Genomic DNA, 16,108 nt, shown 5'->3' with positions numbered 1-16,108 from the left:
AACCAAATGGGAAGAGTTCATTTTCCTGCTATGCATTATTCTATTTTTTTTTTTTTTTTAATGTAGCAAAGAGGAACATTCCTCTTTACTTCTTGTATATCTTTTAGCTGGAGATAGGTTTACTCTGTGTGTGTGTGTGTGTTTGTGTGTGTGTGTGTGTGTGTGTGTGTATTTTTTAATATCAAGAAAGAGAACACTTGATAAACCTCTATTTTCTAACCTCCGTCTAATCTAGTTCTCCATCAAGGCCTCCCCCTGCCCCAGTCTTATAGAGCTTCTAGTACACTGGTTTCCTGCTAGCACTAGAGAAGTAGTCTCAAATTTAGATCTCAGAAGCCATGGAGACTCAGTGGACACACCTTTAGTCATTATCCTTTCTCATTAAGCCTGTTTTTAACATAATGAGCAAACCTAAACTTTGAAGTGAGTCTCACATATTCTTAAGGACAGTTTTCTATGACTGTATCCCTGAGCTTTATTAGAAACCTCTCTCCTTTGCTTAGGAATGTGACTCTAAGGACCACCATAAGTTTTGAATGTTTCCAGGGACACATGTATGCTGGACGCATGCATATCCTCATGTTTAGTCTCCTTGATTAGAAACAGAAAAGTTTCATGCTATACTAAGACTTAGATGTTAATTTTACAGTATATTCTTCTGTTGATTACTATATTTATAAATTGACTTTTCAGTTTTTCAAGTTAATATTTTTCTAAGTTGTCTCTTTAGGCCCGATATAATCCTGTATTTCGTTGCATAGTTTACTATTTATTATTATACTTTCATTGTTTTGTTTGCAGTATCTTCCTTTTTTTTTCTTTTCTTCTTTCCTTTCTTTTCCCCCCCACGGGAATTTTTAGTAAAAGGCGAAAGATTCATATGATCTGAAGAGAAACATGAGTATCGATCAGTATCTTACTTTGTCTACAGTTTCAGAGGAACAGTGCTTTTCACTGTTTAATCATCTGCTTTGACTCTTTGTCAAATAAAAGATATTTAACTTAGTATCCTTCCCAGTTTTCCAAATCTCCATTAGTTTTCTGAATTAATTGTGCTTCCAAGAAACTTTTAAAAATATATATTCCATAGCTGTCCTGTTCTTTATTAATAAAACCTTATTAGGATGGGCTTGGGTTAATAACATTGAGCACCCACTATATATAGATCACTTTTTCTACGGAGGTGTAAAAATGATCCGTCCTACATTTGAAAAATGTATAATAGAATGCAGTTTTAGTATGACTCTTTAGTCCCATTTTCATGGATAGTCTCTGAATTCTTTACCTCTTACGTGACTGGAGAGGACATCACCTTGTTCCATTACCTTTCTTAGTTCTATAATTTGTCTTCAAATACTACCTGTATATAATATAAAGGGAAGGGCCTTCCTTTACAGTTAGTTTTATCATCCGTCTCTTTTTACTGCTTACATCCTATATTTTAAAAGCAGAATAGATTGGTATCTGTACAGGCCCGCGAGTGGGATGGGGGTGGCGTTTATCTGCGATTGTCTTTATTTAGGAACCCAAGGCCCAGAACCTTGGAACTTTGACTTCCTTACTTTGTACCTGTCATAGTTACCTATGGGAAAATCGAATTTTGTTCTGTACATTATGGCCTTGTTTACAAGTTCATGGAGGCATAACAGCTCTGTTACATTTAAGGTAGGGACCTACACATATCCTATTAGAAATGGGCTCAGATCTCTAAAAACTCAAGTCCCTCATTTCTGCTTATCTGTGTGAACAGCAAAGTAATGATCCTGGCAGCCCCACCAACCAACAGACTGGGGAGAATTATTCTTGGAAATTTGAGAACATTGGATGAGCCTCTACTTGTCCCCTCTATGTTTAAGGAATATTTTCTGCTTTAGCATGAAAGAATCAAATTGACTTTCCTCAAGCTTTCCTCTTTGAAAGCTCTGTAATAACTTTATGTGTATTAATATTATTGTCATTGGTACCCTTGATTGATTTCCCTTGTTCATACCTGAAACTTATCAATAATGTTTCTTGGGTGGACTTTTGAATTATATTTCGTCAGGTACTCTAACTCACCATCAGTTTATAACTTAGCTATTTAGTTACATGTTTTTACCTAGACCTCAGTGGTATTGGTGAAATCCCTTCCATCTTTTAGGTGTAATTACGTAATTGAAATTTTACTTTGGACACATTTTGTTGTGTTAAACCCTAAACATCCCAAAGTACTTCATATTTTGAGTTTAAAATATTGCATAGGCTTTAGCTCTTGTTTAGCTCAGGCATTGGTATCAGATCTAGCCTTACTTCTTGCCTCTACTGTATTACTTACAGCTATGTGCCTTTGGGCAAATTGCTTCTTTTCTGTAAGCTTCAGTTCTCTCATCTGTAAAATATGGATTGTAAGTACCTACCTTGTAGGGTGGTTGTATTAATTAAATGTGATTATAAGACATGTAAATTGCTTACCATAGTCCAGAAAATACTTAGTAAATAGTAGTGCTGGTGATTGTATCTTTTTTTTAAAATTTTATATATTTTTTTATACAGCAGGTTCTCATTAGTTATCCATTTTATACATATTAGTGTATACATGTCAATCCTAATCTCCCAATTCATCCCACCACCACCATCGCCCACCTGCCACTTTCCTCCCTTGGTGTCCATACGTCTGTTCTCTACATCTGTGTCTCAGTTTCTGCCCTGTAAACCGGTTCATCTGTACCATTTTTCTAGGTTCCACATATATGCATTAATATACGATATTTGTTTTTCTCTTTCTGACTTATTTCACTCTGTATGACAGTCTCTAGATCCATCCATGTCTCTACAAATGACCCAATTTCGTTCCTTTTTATGGCTGAGTAATATTCCATTGTATACATGTACCACATCTTCTTTATCCATTCGTCTGTCGATGGGCATTTAGGTTGCTTCCGTGACCTGGCTATGGTAAATAGTGCTGCAGTGAACATTGGGGTGCATGTGTCTTTTTGAATTATGGTTTTCTCTGGGTATAGGCCCAGTAGTGGGATTGCTGGGTCATATGGTAATTCTGTTTTTAGTTTTTTAAGGAACCTCCATACTGTTCTCCATAGTGGCTGTATCAATTTACATTCCCACCAACAGTGCAAGAGGGTTCCCTTTTCAACACACCCTCTCCAGCATTTGTTGTTTGTAGATTTTCTGATGATGCCCATTCTGACCGGTGTGAGGGTCCTTTCTCTCTCTCTTCTCCTTCTGGGACCCGTATAATGCGAATGTTGTTATGTTTAATGTTGTCCCAGAGGTCTCTTAGGCTGTCTTCATTTCTTTTCATTCTTTTTTCTTTATTCTGTTCCGCAGCAGTGAATTCCACCATTCTGTCTTCCAGGTCACTTATCCGTTTTTCTGCCTCAGTTATTCTGCTATTGATTCCTTCTAGTGTATTTTTCATTTCAGTTATTGTATTGTTCATCTCTGTTTGTTTGTTCTTTAATTCTTCTAGGTCTTTGCTAAACATTTCTTGCATCTTCTCTATCTTTGCCTCCATTCTTTTTCCGAGATCCTGGATCATCTTCACTATCATTATTCTGAATTCTTTTTCTGGAAGGTTGCCTGTCTCTACTTCATTTAATTGTTTTTCTGGGGTTTTATCTTGTTCCTTCATCTGGTACATAGCCCCCTGTCTTTTCATCTCGTCTTTCTTTCTGTGAATGTGGTTTTAGTTCCACAGGCTGCAGGATTGTAGTTCTTCTTGCTTCTGCTGTCTACCCTCTCGATGATTGTATTTCTTGAACTCTGACATTAACAAGTAAATTCCTTGCACCTAAATCTTAAATTATAGATTTCAATCATTTTCTGGGTGTATTGTCTACTGGTAACATCTTTCTTTGGCTTTTAGGATACCCTTCTTTTGGGCATATGCCTAATGGAATTTTGAGGTTATGTTGATTCAATAGCAACAATAGTGGCAGATTTATTTATTTTAAAATTTTATTTTATTTATTTATTTTTGACTGCGTTGGGTCTTTGTTGCTGTGTGCGGCCTTTCTCTAGTTGCGGTGAGCGGGCTTCTCATTGTGGTGGCTTCTCTTGTTGCAGAGCATGGGCTGTAGGCGCCCAGGCTTCAGCAGTTGTGGCTCGCGGGCTCTACAGCACAAGTTCAGTAGTTGTGGTGCATGGGCTTAGCTGCTCCGTGGCATGTGGGATCTTCCCTGACCAAGGCTCAAACCCGTGTCCCCTGCATTGGCAGGCAGATTCTTAACCACTGTGCCACCAGGGAAGCCCAGTAGTAGATTTATTAATTAGATACCTAGCAGTGAGGAGGACATTGTTAGTTTAGCATCATCTCACACCTGATCCATGCCCATCCCCTTCATCTCCATCTATCAGTATTACCCATAAGGTTACTGAACTAATCATAGACTGACAGCCTGAAGAGATCCTAGGATATACACTCCTTTCTAAGTTTTCTTCCAAAAATCTCATTTTTTGTTTTCATCTCATCCTCTCTTCTCTTCCCATAATCTTTTTGTTATCTCAACCTTATTCATATTATCTTCCCAGTATAAATATTATAAAAAGTTCTTTAAAGCTTGAAAGCCATATGAAAATGTCTTTGTAAATGTTGTTTGTATCTGTGTTGTCTGTTATTTTAGATTGTATGCTCGAAGTAAGCAAGGATTATGCCCTTTTTGATTTAAATTGTATTTAGTGTCAGGGTTTTATGCATAAAAATTATGTATTTGTCAATGGCCTTTTTTCTTGTGATGATAGTTACCTTTTCTGTTGTTTCAAGGAAACAACAAAAAACCCTTTTCCCCATATTTTCTCTTTCTTTTCTTTCTCTTATAGTGGCTCCCTTGATAATTAATGTGTTTCATCTTAATTCCAGTCAGCAGGTCATATTTATTATATTCCTGCCTTGTCCAAGCACAAAATAATTCTGTGCTCTTTAATTATCTTCCTCTATTAATATCTGTGAGAAGTCTTTAGTTTGTTATTCTCAAATGGCAGTAGGGATTTTTAAGAGGGAAGTTGGTGTCATAACTACCTGGGGATTTTACATATGAACATATATTTTCACTTTGGAAATTATGACTCAGGTAGAGGATGATATGGACATGTGTAATAGTGTACTATTGTGGAAAAAGCTCCCTCAGTGATTCTAATGTCTGCTACTTCTTTTCCACAGCCTCCCCATCCTAGAAGAGCTTTATTTTTCATTATTTACACAGCATTTTTTACTCATGGTCTTAAATTTCTTAAAGAGCTTATTTCCTTTTTCTAATTGAGTGCTATTTTGTCACTACCTAAAATTCCTAAAAACATTCCTAAATACAGTGTTTTGCCTGTGAAACCAGATTATAGATTAAGTGGCTTGCCCAAATTAGCATAAACAGGGTGAAAAGAGGGTGGTTTTTATTTTCATTTTTCACAGAGTCTGGTTCATAGTGGCTATTCAGATATTTTCGGTGAGAGCTCATTCAGAAACAGTATCTGTTTATCTGGTAAAGAGGAGGATTTAATGCTTTTTTAAAATTATTATTCAGAAGATTTAAAAAGATTTTTAAAATTGCCTACTCCTTTCCCTACCTTCCAATTTTCTAGAAAGGTTGTTGTTTATTTCTTTAGCATCTACAATTAATGTGTTTTCCATCTCGCTGCAATTCACATGTAAAAGCTCTCTTCTTAATCTTCCCTGTATAGGAGGAGTAGCTGCTCACTATTACCCAAACACTTACTTTTCTCATATTTAAAGTCTTAACTCCAAGTTTATTCTTACTTCTCATGGCTAAACGTTACTAGTCATTCAGTTGGACTTTTGAAGGCCATTTTCTTTTGTCCTTTCTCATTCTTCAGGATATGGGAGGTAGAAAATAGTAATTCTTGAAAAAACTTTATTTTTTAGTCACCTTCAAAATCCAGGTGGGAAGGGAGTTGCCCAGAATTTTTTTTTCTTTTTCCTGATCTTTCTTATCTCAGAATATATCAAATGTGAATAAATTAAATTATGTATAATGCAGTTTAAGTTGTTTAAAACTAAGGCACTTATAAATAGCGTAAATAGAGCATTTCTGTGTATAGGAAGCCAACATGATGAAAAGAACTCCTGGTCTGAGAATCAGAAATAATAAAATACTATCAATTCATGTTTTGAGTTGATGTTATTTAATTCTCATGCCTGTGATAATCACCCACAACAGTCCCCATTTTAAACAGATGAGAAAACTGAAGCACAAGGAAGTTACATTATTTTTCCGAGGTAAAAGTCATGAAATTGGGTTTTGAACTCAAGTCCTAGATCTAACGGTAACTAAAGCAACTAAGTTACAAGGTCAAGTCATTTCATCTGTGTTTTCTGTAAAGTTACTAGACGAGTAATTTTCAATGTTAATTCCGTGTGTATCATTTTAGGTCTCTCCCACACTATATAGAATACTTTATTTGTTTTTTTATAAATTTATTTATTTTATTTGTTTATCTTTGGCTACATTGGGTCTTCGCTGCTGCTTGCAGGCTATCTCTAGTTGTGGTGAGCTGGTGCTACTCTTCGTTGCGGTGTGCGTGCTTCTCATTGTGGTGGCTTCTCTTGTTGCGGAGCACGGGCTCTAGGCGCATGGGCTTCAGCAGTTGTGGCTTGCAGGCTCTAGAGCACAGGCTCAGTAGTTGTGGTGCATGCGCTTAGTTGCTCCGTGGCATGTGGGATCTTCCCGGACCAGGGCTCGAACCCGTGTCCCCTGCATTGGCAGGCGGATTCTTAACCACTGTGCCACCAGGGAAGTCCCTAGAATACTTTAAAATGATATACTTCTATTAATACAAAAGAGAAACTAGTGGATTCTCTCAGACATGGACAGATAGGAAATGCATATGTGTAGGCCTTGTTTCTCTTTCCTTTAAGTGTGTTAGACGCCCATTAAGAAGCAAGCCATGGGGCTTCCCTGGTGGCGCAGTGGTTAAGAATCTGCCTGCCAATGCAGGGGACACGGCTTCGAGCCCTGGTCCGGGAAGATCCCACATGCCGCGGAGCAACTAAGCCCGTGCGCCACAACTACTGAGCCTGCGCTCTAGAGCCCGCGAGCCACAACTCCTGAAGCCCAGGCGCCTAGAGCCTGTGCTCTGCAACAAGAGAAGCCACCGCAAGAAGCCCGTGCACCGAGACAAAGAGTAGCCCCCGCTTACCACAACTAGAGAAAGCCCGCGCACAGCAACGAAGACCCAACGCAGCCAAAAATAAATAAATAAATAAAATAAATTTTTTTTTTAAAAAAAGCAAGCCATGAATTCTGATTCCTTTAAAGGTCCCTATAAGAATTTGTCATTTAATAAACTTAATTCATGAACATAAAGCTTAAGAATGAAAGCATGAAAATTGTACATACATGAGAGACAGGATTTTTATCAGACTTGTGTTTAGAAATGAAATGGGGCCTTAATAAAGGATCTGATGACTGACTAATCATAAATTAAATGTTATATCCTTTTCCTCTCTCTATCCTCAACGAAAGAAAAATGATTTGGAGTTACACAGTGTAGCTTTATCCACTCCTCGGCTGCTGTCACCCTTTTTCTTCAGGTAGAGCAACAAAGCGCCTAAAATAGCTGAGGTGGGAGTTTGTTCCTGAGTCAGTAGGCTTGTCTCTGAAGAAGACCTCCTTTCTTTGCCATTCTGGGTGGTGGGGGTGGATGGAAAGCAGGGTTTCTGATGTGGTCCCAGGAAGTGTACTGCACCGACTTCCACTTCTGTAAAGCCAGGTCAGCTAAATAAACCAGTGCCCGAGTGCTGCTGGTCTGTTCCTCTGTTCATTTTAAAGAGTTGGAATTAAAGATCAGTGTCCCGTTAGAAATGTGACCAAATGTTACACAAGCTGTTAATCATGGTCTTAACCATAGTAAGACTTTGGTAATACATCCAAACTAAGCCACTTTTCACCTGTGCTTGCTAGAAGAGATGATAGACTTGGTACTTCTGAATCCCAGTCTTAATAGCTAATTTGGTGGGATGAGACAACTGAACCTGCTTCTCCTAAAGCCTGACTATCAGACATAAGCTTAATATAATTCCCAGCAAAGTGTTTGCATGAGAGAGCCTGTAATTTGTTAGTCCTGAAAGACGGCTCATAATACCTGGATGAAGGGTAATTTCGATGGCCCTTTTGACATTATTGTGAGGTTTGTAAAGGACCCCATGAAGCATAAAGCAGTGGACTCAAACATTATGAAACTTTGATCCTTTGTGATATTGCTATTGGTGAGCTTTCTTCCATAAGTCTGGTTCTGAGATTTAAAACTTGTATGAGAAGGGAACTGACATTACTGTTTTCAATGGATTTATTATATGTACTAGTCAATTTTGCATGTGTTTTATTATTTAATCCTTACAACTACTTTGTGAAGTAGATAGTATAGTCCTTGAGGAAACAGACTGAATATGTCCAAGATTAGGATTCAAATTAAAATTTGGGTGCGCTGGCTCCAAAGCCACTGTTGCTTCTATCAGATTTACTGCTTCTCCAGTCTCTGTTCCTCTGCCAGGCTCAACAGTGGGCTGCCTGAATCATAGGTCTAACCCACTGTTTCTTTCCTTCCCATTCTTTCTGTTATTTCAGTGTTCTTTTCCTATTTAGCTGTGTCCAACTCACTTATGTGTTTAGGTCTTCTGTTGTCTTAGGAAGTCATGTTTTATGAAGAGTTCATGCCTTCTGGATCAGTTAGAAAAGTGAAGTCGAGAATAAAGACGTCCTTTCTCATCCTTGGAAGAAACCCCCAATGTGACAAAAGCCTTGAAGTTCTAGGATATTGCTTTCCTAATTTCTTAATTAATTTTGGGAGGACCGTTTTCTATATCAGATTGCTAGTATGTTTTAAATATTAAATGTTTTCAACTCTGTTGAGGTATATTGAAGAACACTAAACAGCACATATTTAAAGTTTACAGTTTGGTCAGCTTTGACATGTAAACACCCATGAAACCATCACTACAATCAAGGTAACATTTTAATATCCTCAAAAGTTTCCTTACATAAAAATTGATTTTTAACTTTTGCAGATTTGTTCATGTAACTCTGCAAGTCTCACGTGGTAAAAATTTTAAGACTGAGCTGCAATCTTGCAGGAGTGAACATAGAGGGAAAACCAGTGAGGCCTTTGAATGCTTAAAAAGACGTCTTTCTTTTTAACATGAAAGACTACTTGAGAAAGAATAAAGTGTTAGACGTTCTGGCATTTAGTAAAGCTATTTTTATTATTTGGTATATAATTTAGTCTTATCTTTATAAGTTTCTTCTGAAATATTTTGAAGCCTAATTAAAAACAGCCATAGAAAAGAGTTGACCAAGAAAAATAGAACATCTGGGCCAGTCATCTAGATAGAAGATAAATAAAAACAACTTCAAAAAATTATGTATGAAATCAGAACAGAAGGTAGTCTTGGCAGCTTTCTTCCTACCCTGGGGAGCTTTCAGGGCTTCCTGACCTGGGGAAGCAGTGGCCTGGCAATCATTTATCCTGGTGGCCATCTGTCTCTGCTAGGACTTGAGTGAGGCCTATAATGGGTTTTTGAGGAGAAGGGGAAAAAAAGACAAGTGTACTTAGGTGAACAATCTAAGCAAGCCTGGCTAGAACGTCTTTAGAACTAGTGAAGAATTATTAGATGAACTGCACTGCCAGTGGCCAGTGGGTGATGATTAAAAACGTTTTGTAAATTGCAAATGCAAACGTAGCTAGGAGTGATTTTTGGAAACGTAAAAAAATCCTTATGTTTTCAACTTTTAGAGTGGTTCCTTCCCTTCTGTGTTTAAATACAGTGTTTCTTTAAGCAAAACTCTGTCTTCTAACCATGCCCTGTTTTTTACACATTGCTCTTAAATATCATAGGTGAGACAGTGATAGTAATAGGTCCGTTTTGTCACTACATGTGGTGGCTTCGCAGCACTGAAACTTCTTAGTCACTACTTTCTTTTGCCTCATCTTCCAGATCCTTCTTTGACCTGTCACTAACATCACTGGCAAACGTATTGTTGGGCTGCGTTTGGAGTGTTGGTTTCTTGCTCCTTGTGATTCACATTTGGTTCTTCATCCCTCTTGTATTTGTCCTCTGCCTTTTTCCAAGCACATTTCCTCCTCCCCTTAACAATATCATTAACCTGGGAGTCTTGTAGAGCTGTCACAAGCCCTATAGCCTTATCCCTATGTTACACATTTACTTCTTCAGGAATCAGATTATTTTACCGTGTTACTTAACTATCTCTGACCCTGGGCAAGCTACCTCTCTCTTCTTCAATTTTCCCATTTGTAAAATGAGTATGATAGACTTACTTTAGAGGGCTGTTGTGAGGATTAAGTGTTAATGTATGCAAAGTGCTTAGACAGAGCTAGTAAGCCCTCTTAAGTGTTTGCTTTTATGTTTAAACTAACACATTCGAGATTATTACTCTACAAACTGCTTTTACCCTTTTCCCAATATGCTTCTTCAGTTACCTTCAGATAACTCAATTGAAGTATCTCCCTGAACCTGAAGCAGTTAAGAATCCAAGCAGAGGGCTTCCCTGGTGGCACAGTGGTTGAGAATCCGCCTGCCAGTGCAGGGGACATGGGTTCGATCCCTGGTCCAGGAAGATCCCACATGCCGCAGACAGCTAAGTCCGTGTGTCACAACTACTGAGCCAGCACTCTAGAGCCTGCAAGCCACAACTACTGAGCCCGTGTGCCACAACTACTGAAGCCCGCACACCTAGAGCCTGTGCTCTGCAACAAGAGAAGCCACCGCAATGAGAATCCTGCGCACCGCAACGAAGAGTAGCCTCCGCTCGCCACAACTAGAGAAAGCCCGCGCGCAGCAACGAAGACCCAACGCAGCCAAAAATAAATACATAAATAAATAAATTAAAAAGAGAGAATCCAAGTAGAGAATCTTGTAACCCTAAATTCTCTGTCACTCTCATTTCCTGGTTAGGTGATTTGCCTTTCATAACCTATCATTAGGTCTTGCCCCTTACTACCAGTTCTCTCAGATCCATTTCTTTTCATTGTTAGTCAGCCAGTCATTTTAGCAGGGCCCCCTGATTCCAGTCAGTCACTCTCCCTTCATGCAAATAATAAAATAATCTTTAGGCTTTGTCTTCTTCACTAGCATAACCCTAGCACCTGAAACATTGCTTGGCATATAGTAGGCACTCAATATTTGTTGGATGAATGACTCATGGACCTATATTAGCCACATGTACCTATACTAGCCTCCTCTAGAAATTTCCTAGAGTATTAAGTCTAAACTCCTGAACCCTCCTATCAGGTTTTCACTATTGCTCTCTGTTTAGTAATTTCACACCATCGATTGTGTATTCCACCTCAGCAGAGCCACTTGTTATTCCCTACTTATCTTGTACTAATTCTTTTTTTAAAAAAATATTTATTTATTTGGTTGCACTGGGTCTTAGTTGCGGCAAGTGGGCTCCTTAGTTGTGGCTCGAGGGCTCCTCAGTTGTGGCATGCGAACTCTTAGTTGCAGCATGTGGGATCTAGTTCCCTGGCCAGGGATTGAACCCGGGCCCCCTGCATTGGGAGTGCGGAGTCTCAACCACTGTACCACCAGCGAAGTCCCTCTTGTACTAATTCTTGTTTCCATATCATTCGTATTTCTTGGGATGCCCTACATTTGTATTGTGTCATGCCCAGAACACACTATTTCTACAGAATTTTTCCTTCTTGGCTCTGCCAACTCTAGTCACATTTCTATTGTGTGATATCTCAGCTCCTATGTTTGATTTTCAGTGTATCAATTTGTATTTAAATCTTTGGTGGGTATGCTGTGTCTGCTCACCTTGATTATAAGCTCCTGGGGGTCAAGGACAGTCTTGGCTCTCTTGTAACCTTCTCTACTTAGTGCCAGTGACATATCCTACAGACTTCCAGGTGTTTAGTAAGTGTTCATGTAGCAACTCTGGAACGCAAGAATTGTTTTCTAGTGATCTTTATTAAGTCCTAAAGAGATTGTGTGATAGAGACCACTATTAGCAGAGCAGTTTTGTCTTTAATAAAGAGATATGGGGCCATAAAGTGGTGGAGGATTTAGCAGTATATTATTCAAAAGAGTTTGAGCCTGCAGAGGAGTGATTTTGCTCTGAATAGGTAATTTTGGGGTAATATTCAGCTCTGGGCTATATTGATTATTTTTATTGATACTTTATGATCCCAGATATTAAATTTGGGGAGAGGGTAACCCATAAAACTGCAGCCTAAAAATGTAATTAAATAATATTTGACTTCATGGCCTGAATTCTTCCCCTATTTAGTTTTTCGTTTAATCTAAAACTAGAGCATATTTATAACTCAGATTACAGTATAATTTGACGGGTAGGAGTGAGGAAAGGAATAAACCAGAAAACTTCATGTTAAATAAATTTGCAAGTTATCTTTCCCCAAAATATTGGAATATGGGAGCTTCTAAGCAACAGAGTCTGGATAGCTGATTTCCAGCCTCATGGATGGGAGGCTGCCTGAGCTAGAATAAGAAGGTATGCCATCTTCAGCTGTACCTCTTCAATGGAGTTTTTATTCTCACCCATTTGAGTCTGAAAACTGAACCCCTGACTTGCTGGGCTGAAGGGCAGAAGGGGAAAGACTCAGCTTTCTACTGTGATGAAAGGGTGAGTATTCAGATCTAGGAAGAGCCAAAGTGCCTGTTAGATTGTACATTTGTTTAAGCTTGGCATGCACTACTGTTTCAGCACTGTGCTAGAGGCTGCCATGGCACCTCTCGTCCCGGTTTCTAGGGAGGCTAAAAATACAGGCTGTCTTTCGGTCAAGACATTGTTCTGCCTGTAGTTTGACAGCTTTGGTTTGCACTTTTATTTTCTGCCTCTTGTGGTGCATGAAGATGAAGCAGCATGTGCTAACCTGGAAGTCACTTTAGAGGTCATTTTTATCCTGCCTCATTTTGCTAATTGAGAGAAGTATTACAGGTTAAAGAATGTTGCTCAAGGTTGTACACCTAGTTAATAACAAGGCTGGGAATATCATCTTGGTCTCCTGATTCCAAAGGTAATGATTTAGAATGGTGCCTCTCTAAGAGAATGTTTTTCTAGCAGAACAGTTATGTAAGTATATATGTTCTTGTTCCTATCAGGCTGACATTACTGACGCCCCAGTATCAGTGGGATATGTATTTGAAGGTATTTTCCTGAGAGAGATGATGAGTCTGTAGTGAACTCTCCACCTTCTCTTGGCTAGTTTCCTAATGGGCAGCCCACCTGAAAGGCTCTGAGGTTTCTTTGCCTTAGGACAAGGCTATATCAAGTATATAAACAGTGAAGTTTGCACAACTGACTATTTATAAATAATATTGATACTGCAGTGTGATGGTTACTAGTGTAGGGAACTGCTGGTGATCACAACTGGGCTTGAAGCATATCTGTTTCTACAGTCATAGCAGTGTTCAGATTAGTGAATAACACAGAGGCTGAACATTATTTTTAAACACAGAGGAAAGAGGAGATCCGCGTGTATTAATGCTTGGTGCCTGAGTTCTCACCCCAGCCCATCTTATGTAACTTAGAAAGCAGGCCCAGTTCAACCCTTGGTGGATTGGTGACTGTTCCAGTCTCATTTGGGATGCTTTGGATTTTCAGCCTATTGATGGAGATCAGTTTATTAACTCATTTGTTCATTGGTAACCATTTCTCAGTGTCCACGCCCCATATTCATTAGCCTGTGTATGAGTGTTCTGAATATGGTAGATGTTTTTGGTTTTTACCCAAATTGATAATCAGCTGACGTTAATGTTCCAGTTTGAGCAAAAGACACATTATGAATAACCTTACAATAAAACATTCATTAAGTATGCTTTCAAGTTCCCCAAGGGAAGCTCTGGTAATTACAATGCAGTTTATACTTTATAAAGAAATTAACCATCAATACCTTCTTTTAAACCATAAACACTTTTTTCCCCCTCCCCTGAGCTAGCAAGTTATAAACTTCATGCCCCTTTTGTTCTTCCTTTTTAACTCAAAGCTTCTCTGTAACAGATTGACTAATTAGGGTTAAATAAAACACCTCAGTCATTTCTGTGGTAGTTGTGCTAATGAGATCCATACATAAGCCATGAGACAGTGGCAGCTGGTAAGCTTGTCATCTCTAGTTTGTTATCTCTTTGGACTGAGGACTTCTGGCCAAGTACTTCAACTTAGGAAGTCTAGGCACTAAGAGAACCACTGTGGAACACTGTGTTGTGGAGAATTGAGCTTAGGGATCTGGGGTTTTTTGCCTTTTTTTTTAACGTTAGCTGATTCATTTCCTAAAAAGATATCCCAATGTAATTTGCATCTCCCATTAATTTGGTCTAAGCATTGATAATATTAGTAAATTGGAATTTTGTGTGTTTTCTTTTCCTTTTTTAACAAAAGTATGAATTAGGTATGAAATGACTTAGAAGAAGTGAGGGCAAGGAGCTAGGGTCCTGATTAATGTAAAATTTGATAAACACTCAAATATTTGGTCATGGGTCTTGATAATGATTATTGATGATCACTGACAGAGATTGGCCTTATTTTACAATTTTTTCTCTACAGTGGCAAGCCAATGAGATGTTTGAGCATTTTGCAAGATGTAAAGAAAAATGCATTCATTTAGATTAAACTCTTTTTCATATCTTCTCTTTCTGAAGGTGCACTTACAGAGTGCTATGATGAACTGGGGAATAGGTATCAGCTTCCAGTCTACTGCTTGGCACCACCAATCAACATGATAGAGGAAAAGAGCGACATAGAGACTCTGGATATTCCTGAGCCACCACCCAATTCGGGGTATGAATCTCAGCTCCGTTTGCGCCTTTCCACCGGCAAGGACCTCAAACTTGTGGTCCGCAGCACAGACACAGTGTACCACATGAAGAGGCGGCTACATGCAGCAGAAGGAGTGGAACCGGGTAGTCAGCGGTGGTTCTTCTCTGGCAGACCTCTCACCGACAAAATGAAGCTGGAAGAGCTGAAGATCCCAAAGGACTATGTTGTGCAGGTTATAATGAGCCAACCTTTGCAAAACCCAACACCAGTTGAGAACTGAACTGGTCCTGTCGGCTGTCCCCAGATCCCTCCTGCTCCTTTTTATTGTTGTTGTTATCATTTCCTACTCTACGGTGTGAAATTTATTTTCACTGCTCTGAATTCCGTATGAATGGATTTAGTTCTGAGGAATTACCAGTGAAAACTTCCATCTGTGATGGAGACCAACGAAAATAATTAATAAAACACAAAGAGCCAGCCTTTGAGACTCATGTAATTACAGTGTCTAATTCAAGAGGCAGTTAAGAAATAGATAACCATTTATTTTAAAATACCCAACAACTATACAATGGCTGTATTTAAATGAGTCGGACTGTAAATAGACCATTGCATCCATGCAGAACAGCACCAAGCACCTGTGAATACAGAATTCTTAAAAAGTAAATCAAATACAAAAAAATACAATAACAGTTATAAAACTTGAGCTTTTTAAAATGGAAACTGAAAAGAGCAGTACTTGAGGTTCTCTTCTTTTCTGGTCTTAATTCCTTGCTCAATTAATATTTAGCCATAAAGGAGTAGAGACTGGCAAATTGTGTTTCAGTATTGCTTTCCCCATCCCCATATGTTGAGCTCCTTGTTTACATTCACACTAAATTTTGGTGCCTTCCAGCACGTTGGTGGCAGGCACCTTTCTGGAACACTAGGCAATAATTTGGTCAGTGCATTCAGATCTCTGACTTTCAACTGATAACTTAGTTGAAAAGTCTGTTGTCCTCTTGCTGCATAGGTATTTTGAAATGTCTATATAATGAAGCTGTTTCATATCCAGGCTTAGAAGGACACTACTATGTAATACCTTCATTGATCTACCTACTCTGCTTAGAACTTTTCAGAGCTAACTGTGCCCCCAAATGCATGTATATGCATGGAATCAAGTACAGCTGGGAATGTACTTGAATCATTCCAGGGATTCAAGGGAATCCCAGGGAATGCACGGAATCAAGTACAGCTGCTCCTACTGTAGGATAATAAAGTAATTATCTCTTCTCCCCCAATTTGCAGGAAGGGTGTAAGGAAAACCCATTCTGTCTGTGCCTGGGAGAATTGTGCCTGTCTTCAATCTTTTAGAAAAAATTTCAACT

The 16,108-nt window shown here is 38.8% G+C and overlaps 1 protein-coding gene and 1 pseudogene across 4 annotated transcripts in view; one reads left to right on the top strand and one right to left on the bottom strand.

Annotated features, from left to right (window-relative positions):
- Positions 1 to 15,240, top strand: part of UBTD2 (ubiquitin domain containing 2) — a 58,904-nt gene extending 43,664 nt beyond the window's left edge. For all 4 annotated transcript variants that reach the window (XM_059919639.1, XM_059919641.1, XM_059919637.1 and 1 more), the window contains one exon: positions 14,627 to 15,240. In XM_059919639.1, the coding sequence (XP_059775622.1) occupies positions 14,627 to 15,024 (398 nt within the window). In that variant the 3' untranslated portion in view covers positions 15,025 to 15,240. The remainder of the gene's footprint in view (positions 1 to 14,626) is intronic.
- On the bottom strand, positions 839 to 896 carry LOC132364237 (U5 spliceosomal RNA; annotated as a pseudogene).
- Positions 15,241 to 16,108: the final 868 nt, after the last annotated feature.

Source organism: Balaenoptera ricei, chromosome 3 (assembly GCF_028023285.1).
Source record: "Balaenoptera ricei isolate mBalRic1 chromosome 3, mBalRic1.hap2, whole genome shotgun sequence".
NCBI lineage: Eukaryota > Metazoa > Chordata > Mammalia > Artiodactyla > Balaenopteridae > Balaenoptera > Balaenoptera ricei.
This window is presented reverse-complemented; position numbering and strand designations above follow the sequence as displayed.